The sequence below is a fragment of the Bidens hawaiensis genome, unplaced genomic scaffold, assembly GCF_021521415.1.
Source record: "Bidens hawaiensis isolate Kalapana, Puna unplaced genomic scaffold, B.hawaiensis_p1.1 tig00008841_1, whole genome shotgun sequence".
Lineage (NCBI taxonomy): Eukaryota > Viridiplantae > Streptophyta > Magnoliopsida > Asterales > Asteraceae > Bidens > Bidens hawaiensis.
The window spans coordinates 904,234-920,612 of NW_027491637.1; the positions used below are offsets into that span (position 1 = coordinate 904,234).

The following is a 16,379-nucleotide window of genomic DNA, read 5'->3' on the forward strand; positions in this document are numbered from 1 at the left end:
ATGAAGGAAGACAAATATTCCTCGCCCCCCCCCCCCCCCCCAAAAAAAAATCGCCCCTTTGTAGCCCGGGGAGCGGTGTTCACCAAAAAAATCGCCCCTTTGTCGCCCCACTACAGATAGCCTAAGGGAGTTTGAAGATTCAACATAACACATGTGATGATGACTCACTCATTCACCATCATACCTGATGACTCACTCATTCACTACAGATAGCCTAAGGGAGTTTGAAGATTCCTGCCTTTGATGAGGAGAGGATGAAGCGGAGGGAGTGGTTTCGTCCCTGTGCTCCATAACACCTCAATCTAAAACCAACAATCATTTATGACTTATTTTTCAATAGGATTAAGAAACTTATAAACTTAAATGATAATCTGTCTAACTGTAAATGTATGCTGCTGTTTGGCAGCACCATAGCTTTCTTTCACAATCCTACCGGCTACAATCCTTTGACCACAAGGAGGACCAGTAGCACTCCTTGATGCAATGCTAAACCTGAATATCACTAACACCAATATTCAATCTGTTTGGCCGTTTATTTAGCACTTTCAATTTGTAAATCCTGACAAAACAAATTTTATTCAACTATATTGTTTAAACTTGAAAGGATCCTTACATTTCATAAACATTCTGCTCAAACATAACTACATCTCCTGTGCAAGCATCACCTGCAACAAGTGACTTCACTTAGAAACAAATTATGAAATGCAAAATACAAATCATAATCTAAAATTAATATTTTGCATCCACAACTTTACAAGACTAATATATAATAATGCAATACACACCTTTACAATTCATAACAAAACTGGAAGCAGGGTATTTAATTTCTCCTTCACCACTCACAATACTGGTATCATCAAAATTTCCAATTAATCAAAGAATAAAAACAATTAAATATGTGTTAAGACGGTTAAGAGTATACCTAATGTGCTCTTTGATGCGTTGAATCAGGACGTCTTTCTTGCCCGTTGATCTCAACCCGTGTTTTCTAAGATACAACTTACACTGTTCCACTTTCAATTTCTCCACTTGACAACCTAACATTAAAAAAAAGGCGAAAACCGATCAACAAATTCATTAGACATTTCATCAAACACCTTATCTACATGTTTGTTTAAACTCTCCTATTAACGAACCTTCAATCATCTTGTGAACAATCTGAAAGCTTTTCTCATCAGTTGCATCAAACTCAGGGGCAGCAGTCTCATCACAATCAGCCTCCTCATCGAGTTCCACCGAAACACTAAAAATGAAAAAAAAAAATTACAAAATAGAAAACTAAGGATATAGCCAAATAAGAAGATGGATTGAAGGGTCACCGAGATCTGGGTTTTTTCTTGATTGAGAGATTCGAAAGTTTCGAACGGGTGTCTTCGAAAATGTCGAAGCTTGGGTCTTGTTGAGAGTCATCTGTGTCTGTGTCTGTTTCTGATTCAACTAGTTGAGTATAATATTGTTGTTGAGCCATTGTATGATTACAAATTACAAGCTGTTTTTGGATCAAAAGCTTTTGATAAAATGTATGTAAGGGTTTTGAGCAAAGAGGAACGTTAGAAATTTATATGGAGAATTTGAATTTCGAATAGACGGTTCAACCCAACGGGTACAAAAGGATCCATTGGATCTTGGATTTTGGGCCCGGATTTTGTATATGGACCAAGGATGGCAACGGGTCGGGTTCGGATCAGGTATTTTGTAAAACCGTACCCGGCTCATTACCCGTCGGGTATCGAGTATCCCTGTTGGAACTTTCAAATACACATTTTAATCATTATAATTTTTTATAGCTTTTATTTATACAACAAATATTACAAATTTAAATATAATACAATCCATATATATAAGTGTGACAATAAATGTATAATATAATTATAATTTTTATATTTATGATTCACAACCTACGAAATACAAAGAGTTTTTCGGGTATATGGTTCAGGTAAATGGGTATGTGTTTTCGGGTGATCAGGCCGAGTATCATCTAATCCCATACACGGCCCGTACCGGCGGATATTTTTTTAAATCCTAATCCAATACTCGGCCCATACCCATCGGGTGTCGGGTATACCCGTCTCATTTGTTTTGGGTATACCCGTCGGAATAGGGCTTTTTTGCCATCCCTAATACGGACGAAAGTTTTTTTTTTGGTAAGAGCGTTTAGAACAACTTCCGTCTGATACCCAAGTGAGTTTTTCTGAAACGGGATGTCAACCGTCCATACTGATTTTGACACTCCATGTTTAACTCAATCAGAAACACCATCAAAGCGAATACTGAAAACCTACCACTATGAAGAAACTCAATTTAAATCAAGTTTTGAAACTAAGACTTAAGATCTCAAACATTAACAATCACTCTTACACTAGTGGACCAGAAAGTCAGCTTTAGAACTACCGACAAGGTATCATAAATCTTGTGGATAAATAAACAAGTTCTAAAAATCCCTTTTCTCAAACACCAACTAAAAGTTTGTTGGTTTTCTTGGTTCTTCTCATATAAAGGCCTTTGCTATCCCTCTTAAATCCAATTTTAATATTTCTTTTTGGTATGTGACAAAAAGGAATGAAGAAGAAATATGCATCCAACACTTTTTTAATACTTTAATTAAAAAACCATTCCTTGCTCCATGTTTCAATTTTAAAATCACTTTCTCCGGTTTCAACAAAAAAAAAATATAGTTTAATATTTTATTTATATTTTTTTTAAAGTTATTAACTATTACAACCTTTAACTTACCTCTAATTGACATTTTGTTCACTATGAATCTAATACCCTTCACCGTCCAAAAAATAATTAAAAAAATAAAAAAAAAAAATACAAAAGAAATGTATGCTTGCTATCATATAGACGTATACTATCTTTGAATGAGAGCATGTATCGTAGGACACTGGGTGGTCCCGGTCCTCCATTTTCCCCAAAATGGTGGGGGGGTTCACATTTTCCCGGATATCATTCTGTGTGTTCTAAAATTAATCGCTTATGCCAAGTAAAACACGCTTCTTAAATTGATTTAAACATTATTAGAACTATTCCGTGTAAGACATGTTTGATTTTATTCGATAAATATGAATACACGGCTAATTATCAATAAGCAAGATAAGTCATGTTGGTTTTGAGGTTAAAACGCCTCTGCCACAGATTTAATTTTCATTTTACTATTAAAATTAATAAAATTCGAACTCTTGTCATTCAAATGGAAAAAAAAAAAGAAGAAATATAATTTGCTTGTTTTGAGTGGCATGCTAAAAGTTTAATTTTATTACATGTGAAAATAATTACACATTAAATATTAAAAAGACATGCATACTTTTAGGCTATGCGTAGTGGAGGGATTGCAAATTGGGATGAACTGCGACACGTGCATCCAGTCAGTAAGGGGTGAAAATTTGTTTTTGAGGTGTAATGATGTAAGGGCTACAAACTGGGCCCACAATATCTTTTTTTATTATTTTCATTTTATAATTAAACTAAATAAATAAAAACCAAATTATTTAAATTATTAAATAAAAATGCATTAAAATTAAAAAGAAATATAAAAAAATACATAACTAAAAAAAACATAACTAAAAAAAAATACTAATATCCATAATATTCGCGCATTTTTCGACTCGTCATCGTTGCAACAATGCGGCCTCTTCGTGTGACCCGGCAACTTTGAGGGATTCGTATTCTTTACTCATTTCCCGCAATTCCATCATAGCAGCAATCTTTTCGTGTTGTTTGTTGGTTTCTCTCATGGTACCGTTGAGTTCCTCGACAAACTTTTCGTGTTTTTTAATGATTTCTGTCATGATAGCGGTGAATTTTCACGGGTTTCGGTTGGTTCAGGTTGTTTGATAATTCGTTTTGCTAGATTTTTTTGAAGAATTTGGGTATGAATTGTGTATGAAATGGAGAAAAAGGTGTATGTTTATATATATATATATATGTATATTGTTTTAATAAAAAAAATTGACCGTTTGTAAACGGTCATAATAATAAAATAATATTACTTTTAAACCACGCCGGCGACAATAACACCCCGCCCCCGCCCCTTTTCGCCCCATATCGCGGGGGGGGGGGGGGGTGTTCCCTTTCTTCTCGCCCCAAGTCGCCCCTTCCTCTCGCCCCACTACACACAGTCTTATAGGTGTACCTATTATCACTGTTACTATTATTGATTATATTTAATACAAATTAAATTAATGTTTTACTGTGCGAATCAACTAACATCTATCTATTCTAATAAGAGTCTACAATTTTTGTCACTTATCAGTACCATAGCCCAACCAATTTTCATATATGGTCCTTATATTTTATTTTAAGTTATTTTAATATATAACATTAAAATTATATATTTATTCCAACTAAATTCATTACTACACATAATAAGTATTCTTTATATGGATTAACAAGAGACGATTAGTGAATTCTGAAGTGTTAATTTGTGACAACTGCCAAAAATTAGACTAATCTGGTAATTATCTTAACCGTAATCGTGTATTAATTAGTAAAATAAATACATAGGAATAATATTTTTAGTCAAAGTTTTTGACTTTAGTTGAATTTTAAAATATGGAACCCGAAAAAGTTCAATTTTGTCGTGTAGCTGACACTGTACATATTGACACCGGGTAATATCTCAAAACGGATAAATTCATAAACGTGTCAAGATGACCTCGAAAAATAAAATTTTATGTTAGGATATTAGAGATAGTGTATAAACTTAATTTTAAAATGTTCGAATCGCAAAAATTAGAAAATAAGTAACCGAAAGCCAGTAGAGGACACCGTAAGAGCCCGACATTAAGTCTATCAGAAAATTTTGTTTTTAGGCAGACATTGACTGTAATCTAATTTCGCTCAAAGTCTGATAAAAATTATTAGAAACGGAAGTCGTTTGGCTAGATAAATTACGAGATACGTTAAACTTACACCTAGGTATTATCACATGTCATTATTCAAAACCACCTCTCCCTCTCCCTCTCCCATCTCTCTCGGCCGCCACTTACACACAACCCAACCCACCTCCCAAACCCACCAATGAAAAGCTTACATATAGGTATGCAATGATTGATAGATTACTTGGAAGCTACACACTTGGACACATGCACACCCTATACCATCCAACTCACAACCCTATACCTCTCTTTCTCCCTTCATATAACCGGCCACCCCACCACCAACTTACCATCTCACATTTTCAAATTTTTATACACACAACACTTGATTAGGAGATCTTTGGTGGAAGGTTGTAACATCCCGAAATTTCAAAGTGATATTAATTATATTACTTACTAGTAGAGGGAAAGTTTACTCGGGTTGTCAGGAAACAAATAATAGAGTAGGAGTTGGTATGAGTCGGGCTAGTGTTGGATTAATGGAGACGGGTTAAATGAGAATGGGCCTTAGGTCCATGGGATTTCAGGGATATAAATATCCCCTAAACCCAAAAATATCTTCATTTCCTTACTTTCTACACACACACTCCAAAAACACACACACCATCTACACCGCCGCCGGGCCGAGGAGAGGAACGGGCAGATCCGAGAGAGAGAGAGAGCGATTAGTGTGTTAACAAGTTAAACGAGATCCAAACAAGCTCAAAAAGGTATGATTCTTGATCTTTGAAGTTTAAAGATCCAAGCTTTTTAGTGTATAAGCGACCGAAAATGGTCGGGAAGCGTAGTGGGTGATATTGAACCATAGCAAGGGTGTTAAAATCGCTCAAAATGCTGGACAGAAACCGAACAGCGGCTGATCTGGACAACTTCGCCTTCAAAGCGATGAACTTCGCCTGCAAGCTAAGTTCGCCTGATGAACTTCGCCTGCAAGCTAAGTTCGCCTGATGGCAACTTCGCTGTAAAGTTAAGTTCGCCTAACTGGTAACTTCGCCTGAGGCCAAGTTCGCCTGATGACAATTTTGCCTGAAGCCAAGTTCGCCTGATGGCAACTTCGCTGTAAAGCTAAGTTCGCCTAGCTGGTAACTTCGCCTAAAGCTAAGTTCGCCTAAGGTTAACTTCGCCTAGAGCTAAGTTCGCCCGAGGGTTAACTTCGCCTAAAGTCAAGTTCGTTTAGAAAATAAATTAAAAATCTAATGAAAAATGTGTTAAGACAGTTAATGGAAATAAAATTTTTCCAAGCTGACCTGGCAGCTCGACCCCAGCCAGGGGCTCTGCCCCTTGGACCCTGCTAGGGGCTGCCGCCCCTAGACCCCGCCGCCAGGGGCGCTGCCCCCGGACCCCCGTTCGTTGTGGGTAGTAGTTAAGACTGGAAAGATGATATGAGTAGTGATAGTTGTTTGATACGTGTACTTGTTATACAGTCAGCCGTGCACAGCTGAAGAAAGGGATTACGATTAACGGTGAACGTAACCGTGTTCAGGTGAGTTTCTAGCCCCATTCCTTGTTATGTTTTCGGGGCTGTGTGCATACTCGATGTGTTGTTAATACATTTATCCTAAGTGATAAGTGTATGTCATATGTGGTATGTGTGATAGATATGAATGATTGTTTGTCGGTACGCGAACGATCTTCGGATATTGCGCGTACTATCAGGTTAAAAATAAAGGTACGAATATTATATATCGTAGATGTATGAATATTTCAAATGAATACTTGTCGGGGCGTGAACGATCTTCGGATATTGCACGTAACGACAAGGGGTATGGTTGTTAAATGAATGAGGTAAAGAATGCCTAGAGTGTTCTTATGTTATAATGTAAGTATGTGTATTTAGGTACACGAATGGCATGTGAGTTCTACGTTCGACATAGTAAGTTAGGATGGCAAATCCCTCTAGCTTCTGTCGGACATAGACTCGGCTGGTGATGGCGTAGTTAAGGACTGCGAGCCTTATACGTGAAGTAGATGATATATGTAAACGTAGATAAGGACTGCGAACCTTATACGTAATGTAGATAGGTGTCAGCATAGGAAAGGACTGTGAACCTTATACGTGCTGATTTTGTAGCATAGGGGAGGACTGCGAACCTCGTACGTGCTATGAATTAGGTTGCAACATAGGGAAGGACTGCGAATCTTGTACGTGTTGTGGATGTATTTCAGCATAGGAAAGGACTGTGAACCTTATACGTGCTGATTTTGTAGCATAGGGGAGGACTGCGAACCTCGTACGTGCTATGAATTAGGTTGCAACATAAGGAAGGACTGCGAACCTTGTACGTGTTGTGGATGTATTTCAGCATAGGAAAGGACTGTGAACCTTATACGTGCTGATTTTGTAGCATAGGGGAGGACGTACGTGCTATGAATTAGGTTGCAACATAGGGAAGGACTGCGAACCTTGTACGTGTTGTGGATGTACTATGGTATAGGGAAGGACCGCGATCCTTGTACGTACCATAAATGGTGAACATAGGTAAGGACTGCGAACCTTGTACGTGTTCACGACCTTGAGTACAGGTATAGACGGTGAACTATGAACGTACTCTCGGTAGACTGAGGTTAGTGATTGTAGATATGTATGTATGTATGGTAGCAAGTATGTATGTAGAACAGAAGGGTAACTAGTGAAGTATGGATATGTATCTACAGATATGTATGTATGTGTATGTATTGTATGGCGTTCGATTAACTAGAACTCACTCAGCGTAGCTGACTTTTAGTATGCACGCAAGTGAGCTGATTATAGAGTTAGCATGAGGATGACACATGGCATGGATTGAACGGCTGGCATCTGAAGAAAGAAGTAAAGATGTTTTAAATATAAAGTTTTGTGTTATGGTATCAAAGAAAAGATTTAATGTTTTGTAACAAATGATTGATGTTTTATATTCCGCGAAAAGTTTTAATAAACTCTGATTTGAAGAACTGTGTTTATGAGTAAATCCGACGCTAAATTAGGGCCACCGGGTTCGGGGCCTTACAAAGGTTAAGCTAATAACAAGAAGTAGGAAGACAAAGGAAGGATTATAGCCAACACAAAGTCACATTATCACCTCCTTAGACACCAAATCCGAAACCCAAGGTAACCCACTTCAAGATTTGTGTATATTAGTTGCTATTTGATGTTTAAAGCTTGATTTTAGAATGCTTGGTAGTGTACATGTAGGTATAATATGGATATATATATGCATATGTGTGAACCGTGAGTTTACATAGGAATGTATAAGATGGGTTTTGTTGATTATAGGACTTGTTATGGTTGCATTTTAGCTTGTATAGATTGTCCATATTGATGTTACTTAAGTTTGTTTAACAAATGGGTTTAGGTATTGTTTTAATATTGGAAGTAAATGTGTAAATGGCCAAAAGATCAAAGATGGATAATGAGTAAAAATACCCATGTTAGGCCGTGAGTTTTGATTTTGGTATTGGATTGAAGGTGTAAGCTTGTTAAATGGTAAAATAGTTAAAGAAAGAATGATAATTTTGAAAACCCACATACTTGATTACTTGAAAAAGTTGTAAGTAATAATAATAATGGTTTTGAAAGGATCTTGGAAAAAGGGTTGACAAAAGTGTAGGGATTTGACTTTGTTGGAAAGTTACTTACACATGCAAGTAATACAAAAATTTGATTTTGATCATAAAGCTCATACTTGTCTTATATGGATTGAAAATGACAAACTAAGTGATTGAATGGGACATATGGAAAGGAATAAAATCTACTAGAAGTACTAGGATGCATGAAACATGATAACTTAGATAAACAAGAGTTTGTGTTAAACTTACTAATAAAGGAAACTTTGTAAATTGTACAAGATGTTTTGCAAAATGATTTGATAAGTGAACATAATCTTGTGTGGATGATTAAAGACTTGTGGTTAGGATTACTTTAGTAAACTCTGTTGTAAAGATTGTTAGTATGATAATAAGGTTATTAAAAATTGCTACTTACTAGTAATAGAAACTTTGTTGTTAAAGAAATCAAGAATGTGTTTGTTAAAGGATAACAATGGGGTGAAATAAGATGTTAATATGGGTTAATAAGATCTGGAAATTTTGGTACATAAACACCTTGTAGAGATTGTAGAAATAACATGTAAAGCTTGAGCATGTGTAGTTAAAATTTTGTTTTGTGTGCATACTTGGTGCTAGATGATCAAACATGGATGTGATGATATATTACTTGTTATTATATGTATATTTGCTGTACCAAATGGTTTGGTTTTGACATTGTGACTTAAATAGCTTGTCGGTGACTTTAACGGTCGGAAAGTTCGACTTTTAAGGTGAACCGACATGAGTTTTTGGAACTGAATTAAAACAGCTCCCAAAGTCATAATATTCTTATATTTAACATAAGTTAAAGTATAAGAAAAGTCAAGAATAGCAAAACTTAAATCAACACGGTTCGTGTCACGAAAACCGACACGAAAACGTTAAAAATTGACATTTTTAAGAAATTGGCAACAAAATAAGAACCAAAACATTTTTATTGAAAAACCAATAAAACTTGACTAAAAACTATATAAAAAGTGTTCTAGATAATTTAAAACTAAAAGTTTCATAAAAATGACAACCGGTTCGTTTTTAAGCTCAAAATCAACGAAACCGGCAAAACCGATTATAATAGAGTCAAAATTTTAAATAAAATAATAACTTGAATTTTTCCAAAACACTCCAGCAACTAAAGGTAATAATTTTTATGAATTTTAATAATTAAATTAAATTATTAAACAAAACAATTATTAGTTGATTATTACTTGTTTATATTTTTAAGTATAGAATTATAAGATTATAAGTAGTAAACTTTATGTGTTATATGCTTGTGTGGATTTTTAGAATAAGAATATATATATTTTAGTCAAACCTAAAATTAACGAACGTGTACTAATATAGGAACGAGCATTTATTCGAACACTGAAATCAAAGGTGACTTCTTCCTCCGAAAAGCATATTGTATATCTATATTCATATTTATATATATATATATGTTTTGAAAACGCATTATACTATAAATTGTCGTTATTGTGGGATGAATCAATTTGGTTAAATAACTGTTAACCGAATTGAGGGCACAGAAATGTTGGTAGATCTATCGGGGTGACGCCCCCCACTTCCATTCACGTTGGGTTAAAAGTGGGAATATTTCGAGTATGGTACGTTTCGAGTTATCAAATTGGTAGTCATACACGCGTTGTATTCTTAGCTAGTTTACAACTAACGCTTTTTGTGCTTAAAGGTAAAATGCGGGTTTCGTTATTGTGTTATACCGTGTTATGATCGGTTTTATTGGGAGTATAATGGCCGTACACCATTATATTCATGTGTTGTTTATATATAAATTGTTTATATTTATATAATAAGTTTTTCTTCTCAGGAATAACTCACCAACATTCGTGTTGACCCAAATATTATTTAAATATGCTTTGCAGGAAAGTGAAGGTTTCGAGGTGGCACGGAAACGAGAGCGTGGGGTGTTTGAACAAAAGTGATGTGTTGTAAACCGTGCATTAGCACGTGTAGTAAACTCTGATTTTGTAAAATATTTCTTATAATAAAAGATGATGCTTTTATTATTAAATGGTTATTATTGTTGACTATCGGCATCTGTCATAACCCGAATGAATTAAAGTTAAGACTTCCGCTGTGTTAAGTTAAGGTTTTCGGGATGTGACATAATTAAGGTGTTTATTATGGTTTATAGTCAAAATAATAAACAATAAATATTCGATTTATAATATGTGGAATGAGAACAATCGACTTGGACTAAATTCTGATAACGCAAGCGGCTAAGGCTTAGCCTTTAATACCTAAAATTACATATGATTTTAAAATTAAAAGTTTTCAGGTTGACCCAAAACCTAGAATTCGAACCCAAGAACCAACCTGAATTACTTCAGTTCAGGTTCGGGTTAGTATTTTCTTGGGTTCGAGTTTCTCGGGTCAGGTTAGTTTGGGTTCAGGTACGAGTTTTCTTGGGTTGGGTTTCAGTTAGGGGTAAAAGTGGCAGTCATACTTTCAACGATTATAAATAAGAATCGCTACATTCATTTTATACAACTTTAAATCTTCTAATATGCTTTTAACTCAGAATAATCACTATTATTTGAACATGGTTTTAATGTTATTACGTATTTTTCATTTTCCTGGTAATTACATTCATATGAAATAAATAAATCATTTTGTTATATTTAAATTTTCGGTTTTTATGTTGTTTGATTATACAATTTTTAATTGTAAAATATAAAGTCAATTAAAAATTTGTTATACACAGAATATTAATGACAACAAATTTATCATGATTAATCAATTTCAAATTGTAAAGATTCTAAGGATAATTATATCATCAAAGTTCAGATATATGGTTTTTGGGATAATAATGTTTTTATGGATAAACATGAGGAGATGTTCTCAAATGACATTATATTAATTGATTAAAATCTATGATATTTTATGTGTACGAATATTTTTTTATTAGTATCATGGATATATATTATCATTTATCTAGAGTTGGTATGTACTTAGAGAACCTTTTTTGTCACACATACAATTATATATAGCTATATCAAGAGTTATAAGCATATCTATATGTTACTTTATTAAGAGTTACACGCAGACATAGGCTAAAAATTTTGATTTTTGATAGACAATATATACCTGCTAATACAATCACAAATGCAGTGTGAAATGAAGTTTTTACCTATTTGTAACATAATTATGTAATCTTAGTTATGTAATATCTGTAATATTAATTTAATTGTAATTGTATTAACAATATATGATCAATTCGTTGATTGTATTTTACTTAATGGCTAAAGTTTAAAATTTTCAATAATTACCCATATAATACACGGGCCTCAAACTAGTAATTATATATACAAGTAGCTCGGTAATTTAATTTGTAAATTAAATTATAATATTTGATTCGCACAATTAGCTCGTATATACGATAACTTTTTCTATTATAATTATTATTAAAAATAAGATACCACGGCGGGGTTGAAGTGTAGCAAGCTGGAAAATAGATGCTTTGTACGATATATTAAACGTCACTTATCTTAAACTTTAATTACCATTAAATTAAATTAAAAAAAGAAGAAAAAAGCATGTAAAATTGTAAAAAGGACAAAATGTGTTCGTTTAAGACTAGATATATAGTCCAAAAACCCAAATTTATTAAATGCAGAAGCTGTACACTGGATAGTTGATGCTCAGAATATCTGGTTTGCTTCTTCCTCTTTAACCACTCAATTATTATCATTATTAATATTATTTCAATATCATCATCATCATCATCATCGTCGTCATCATCATCATCATCATCATCATCATCATCATCATCATCATCATCATCATCATCACTTCCATTTTATGTTACTCGTCTGATTCCTTTCAACCGACTCATAATAATAACTGTACGTGTCAAAACTTTATTATTATTATTATTATCGAATTCATTAAATGCATTATTATTATTATTAGTAAATATAAATCTGGAATTTATTTTCCAGATTTCAGGTGTGTGTATCGTGTCGACCAAGTCCCTATCAGAAAGATTACATTAATAATATCAAGCTTTATTATATAACAAAGTATTAATAACAACCACCCATTTCAATCATTCACGTTTCTAAGATAATCATGCCCAATTACATCTTTTCATTCATACCAAAGATTTAATCCTTTCAACCGATCTTAATTTGGGTTTTTTAATTAAATTACAGTTCTTCTTCAATGGTGGTTGCATCTCCGCTCTGTACATGGCTAGTGGCCGCCTGCATGTCGTTTTCCGGCGATAAGCCGGCGGCGGCGGCGCTGCCGTATTCGTCGAAGAGATTCAGTCGGTCCGCCAGAAGGAAGTTGTCGGCGATGACGTCACTATACGGGTCGGGTATTATTACGAACCTGATGAATTCATTGGAGCCCTGTGAGGAGTATTATAAATCCAAACCCTTGTCTTCTTCTTTCTCTATTTTTGGTTATGATAATCGGATTCCGAAACGGGTTAATCGAGCTGCACAAAAAGGTAATTGTTTTTGATTCTTGGTTATTTCAATTTGGGGTTATAAAAGATTTAGTTTTTAATGTTGTTACAGTCACTGGTTAGTAAAAAGTTGTAATTTTTAATATGCCCGTGTTTGTTTGCTAATTTATTATTGGGTTTGGATCATATACAAATTATTTTAACATACGTGAGAATCAAGTAGTATAATTATATATACAACATAGTGTAATTATAGTGTAGTGTAATTACATAATTACACTACTTGATTCTCACAGTTAACACGTTAATTTCCCCTGTTTTGTTACATTTTTTTGTTTTGTTTTTAGGTAAAGCTATGGCAATTGCTGTGCAGCCTGCGAAAGAACCGACAACGAAGAAGAAACCGGTGACCAAGAAACGGCGGGTGGTAGTGACGGGCCTCGGTGTGGTGTCTCCGGTTGGTGATGTTGTAGATGTGTTTTATGATAATTTGCTGGAAGGTGTTAGTGGCATAAGTGAAATCGAGTCTTTCGACTGCCAACAGTTTCCTACTGTAAGTACTGATCGTTTCGTGAAATTTTATATTGTGTGATTAAAATGGTCTAACTGTGGTTGGTTTCAGAAAATTGCAGGGGAGATTAAGTCGTTCTCAGCTGATGGATGGATAGCACCGAAGCTTTCGAAACGTGTGGATAAGTTTATGCTTTACTTGTTAACTGCTGGCAAGAAGGCGTTGGAAGATGGTGGTGTTACAGCGGATGTCATGAAAGAACTAGACATAACTAAATGTGGGGTCATCATTGGGTCTGCGCTTGGTGGCATGAAGGTAAGTTTTAGCTTTCTAAATTCTAATGCAATATTATGAATAATTTTGAAAAAAACGTTATTTTAAGCTGATTATTTAAACAGATATTTCAAGATGCAATCGAAGCGTTGAGGGTTTCATACAAGAAGATGAATCCGTTTTGTGTCCCGTTTGCAACGACAAATATGGGCTCTGCTATACTTGCAATGGACTTGGTATAACTAGTTTGTTGCAAATTATTTTATGGAATTTGTGGACTTGTGCTATAGTGGTTAATGGTTTTCTTTTTGTGATATGTAGGGTTGGATGGGACCAAATTATTCGATTTCTACAGCTTGTGCTACAAGTAACTATTGTATACTGAATGCAGCTAATCATATTATCAGAGGTGAAACTGTAAGCATCATTGCTCATTTGTATCATTCTTTAAAATCCACCTGCAAACTCTTGTTTTTTCGACTAACTAAATGTGTTTAAAACTTGCAGGATATGATGCTTTCTGGTGGTTCTGATTCAGTCATCATTCCTATAGGTATTAAATAAAGGGCAAACTGTAAAACAGATATATACAACATGCTTTTCATGAATTATCCATCGTGAAATGAGTATATATTTTGTAGGACTTGGTGGATTTGTTGCTTGCAATAGTCTTTCACAGAGGAACGATGATCCAACGAAAGCATCACGCCCGTGGGATGTGGTATGATTTTAATACACATACTTCTTTCAAATAAACATATTTTGATTTTTTTTAATGGTCGATCAGAACCGTGATGGATTTGTAATGGGAGAAGGTGCTGGTGTACTCCTTCTAGAAGAGTTAGAGCATGCTAAGGCAAGTAAACTCTACACGTATTTATCTATTTACTGTCGATCTTTGATAAATTAATGAAATGAAAACGTGGCTGGCAGGCAAGAGGTGCAAAGATTTATGCAGAATTCATGGGAGGAAGTTTCACATGTGATGCATATCACATGACCGAGCCTCATCCTGATGGTAAGTTCAGAGCCTCTTTAGCTGCAGAAAATTTTGAATATAATTAATTTGTTTTGGTTACTGTAATTAGGGACGGGAATAGCGTTGTGCATAGAAAAGGCTTTGGCTCAATCTGGAGTTGCTAGAGAAGATGTAAATTACATAAATGCCCATGCTACATCAACACCGTCTGGTGATCTAAATGAATATGAAGCTATCATTCGCTGTTTTGGTGACAATTCTGAGGTAAATTTGCCTCTTACTGTGTCAATACGACAATACATAATAAACAGTTTTAAATTTTTAATATCTGGTTTTGTCAAATCTTGTTGTAGTTGAAGATAAACTCCACGAAATCGATGGTTGGTCACTTGCTCGGGGCTGCTGGTGCTGTTGAAGCAGTAGCTACTGTTAAGGTAAATGAAACTCAGCATAAGTTAAATATATCGTTATATGTAATTAAGGATTCAATAATGATATACACTGTTACATAGGCTATAGAAACAGGATGGCTCCATCCAAACATCAATCTTGAAAATCCTGATGTCGGTGTGGTATGTAAATTGCACGTATATTTTTGATGATGTATATTTTGAATGCTTACTTGCATGGATTAATGAAATAAAATAAAATTATTGTTTGTTTAGGATAAAAACATGCTGGTGGGTGCGAAGAAGGAAAAGTTGAATATAAAGGCGGCAATGTCCAACTCTTTTGGATTCGGAGGACACAATTCATCCATCTTATTCGCTCCTTACAAGGATTAGTAGCTAGCTTCAATGGTGTTTTACCGCAGCATCCTTTCTTGTGTAGATATAAAACTGTTGATGAATACATAGTCACTATAAGACCTGTCACTAGTCTTGATTTTCAGCTCAAATGTTGAAAAAATCGCAATAATCTTTTTCTGGATTTGAACTGATATCTATTCAACTATGCATTGTGTCCTAATACTGAAATGGATGTATGTATGCATGTTCTGGTTATTATATATATATATATATAAGAAAAACATATTTTTGTGTAGTGATGTTACATAAGAAGATCAAGATTGTAAGTAGATAATAAATCACCATATTTTGATGTTAAGTGGCTTGGCCTTGCAAAAGTTATAAAATTATTCAATAATGAAGCATTGTAAAGAGTAGATTTAGACCAACAAACCGGATAATGCCATATTTATGATGCTAGCAATATACTTCATGATTTAAGATTTATAAACTGATTATTTAAGGTTTTAAATCCACTTGTGCAAAGTATCTTATTCATTATATTTAAAGCAAATATTCAAAACCTAGAAATCAACCATTTATGTTTCGCAGAGATCCTTAAACGTGAATATCATGCATGTCAAAAGTGGACGGAACATGTCAAGCAACCATATGAACATTAAATGTATGGCACTGATCAAATATGATACAAGGCGTTAAAGACAAAGTTAGCAACCCCTTAAGCCATCATTTTCATTGTTTGGGTCAACAAAGGCCAACTAACATGTCAAGATAGACTTGCTTTCTAATTCTAAAAACGTGTGCTATATATTTAAGATTATGATTACATGCGAATTGCATTGCGGCTGATGATTGGAGTATTCTAAGAAAATGGTTTGGCGTGTTATGCAAAACTCCATTCTATTTCAGCCATTGATTACCCTATGCTAGTAATATAAATTTACTTCTTACCTTTTAACAACACGCCACACACATAGATGCTCACTAGCAAATTTAA

The 16,379-nt window shown here is 34.4% G+C and overlaps 2 protein-coding genes across 2 annotated transcripts; one reads left to right on the forward strand and one right to left on the reverse strand.

Annotated features, from left to right (window-relative positions):
- Positions 1-203: 203 nt before the first annotated feature.
- Positions 204-1,471, reverse strand: LOC143530127 (zinc finger CCCH domain-containing protein 62-like). Its single transcript, XM_077025751.1, has 5 exons — positions 923-1,471; positions 786-847; positions 614-665; positions 381-492; positions 204-302 (listed from the first exon to the last, which is right to left on the reverse strand). Exons 1-5 carry the CDS (start codon positions 1,042-1,044, stop codon positions 204-206), a joined length of 447 nt encoding a protein of 148 aa, XP_076881866.1. The 5' UTR covers positions 1,045-1,471.
- Positions 1,472-12,066: 10,595 nt separating this feature from the next.
- On the forward strand, positions 12,067-15,641 carry LOC143530109 (3-oxoacyl-[acyl-carrier-protein] synthase II, chloroplastic-like). The gene is made up of 14 exons (XM_077025739.1): positions 12,067-12,109; positions 12,611-12,912; positions 13,218-13,423; positions 13,493-13,696; positions 13,780-13,890; positions 13,976-14,071; positions 14,162-14,207; positions 14,296-14,375; positions 14,442-14,510; positions 14,588-14,672; positions 14,743-14,897; positions 14,987-15,067; positions 15,146-15,205; positions 15,299-15,641. The coding sequence occupies exons 2-14, from the start codon at positions 12,621-12,623 to the stop codon at positions 15,416-15,418; spliced, it is 1,605 nt and encodes a 534-aa protein (XP_076881854.1). The 5' UTR covers positions 12,067-12,109; positions 12,611-12,620; the 3' UTR covers positions 15,419-15,641.
- Positions 15,642-16,379: the final 738 nt, after the last annotated feature.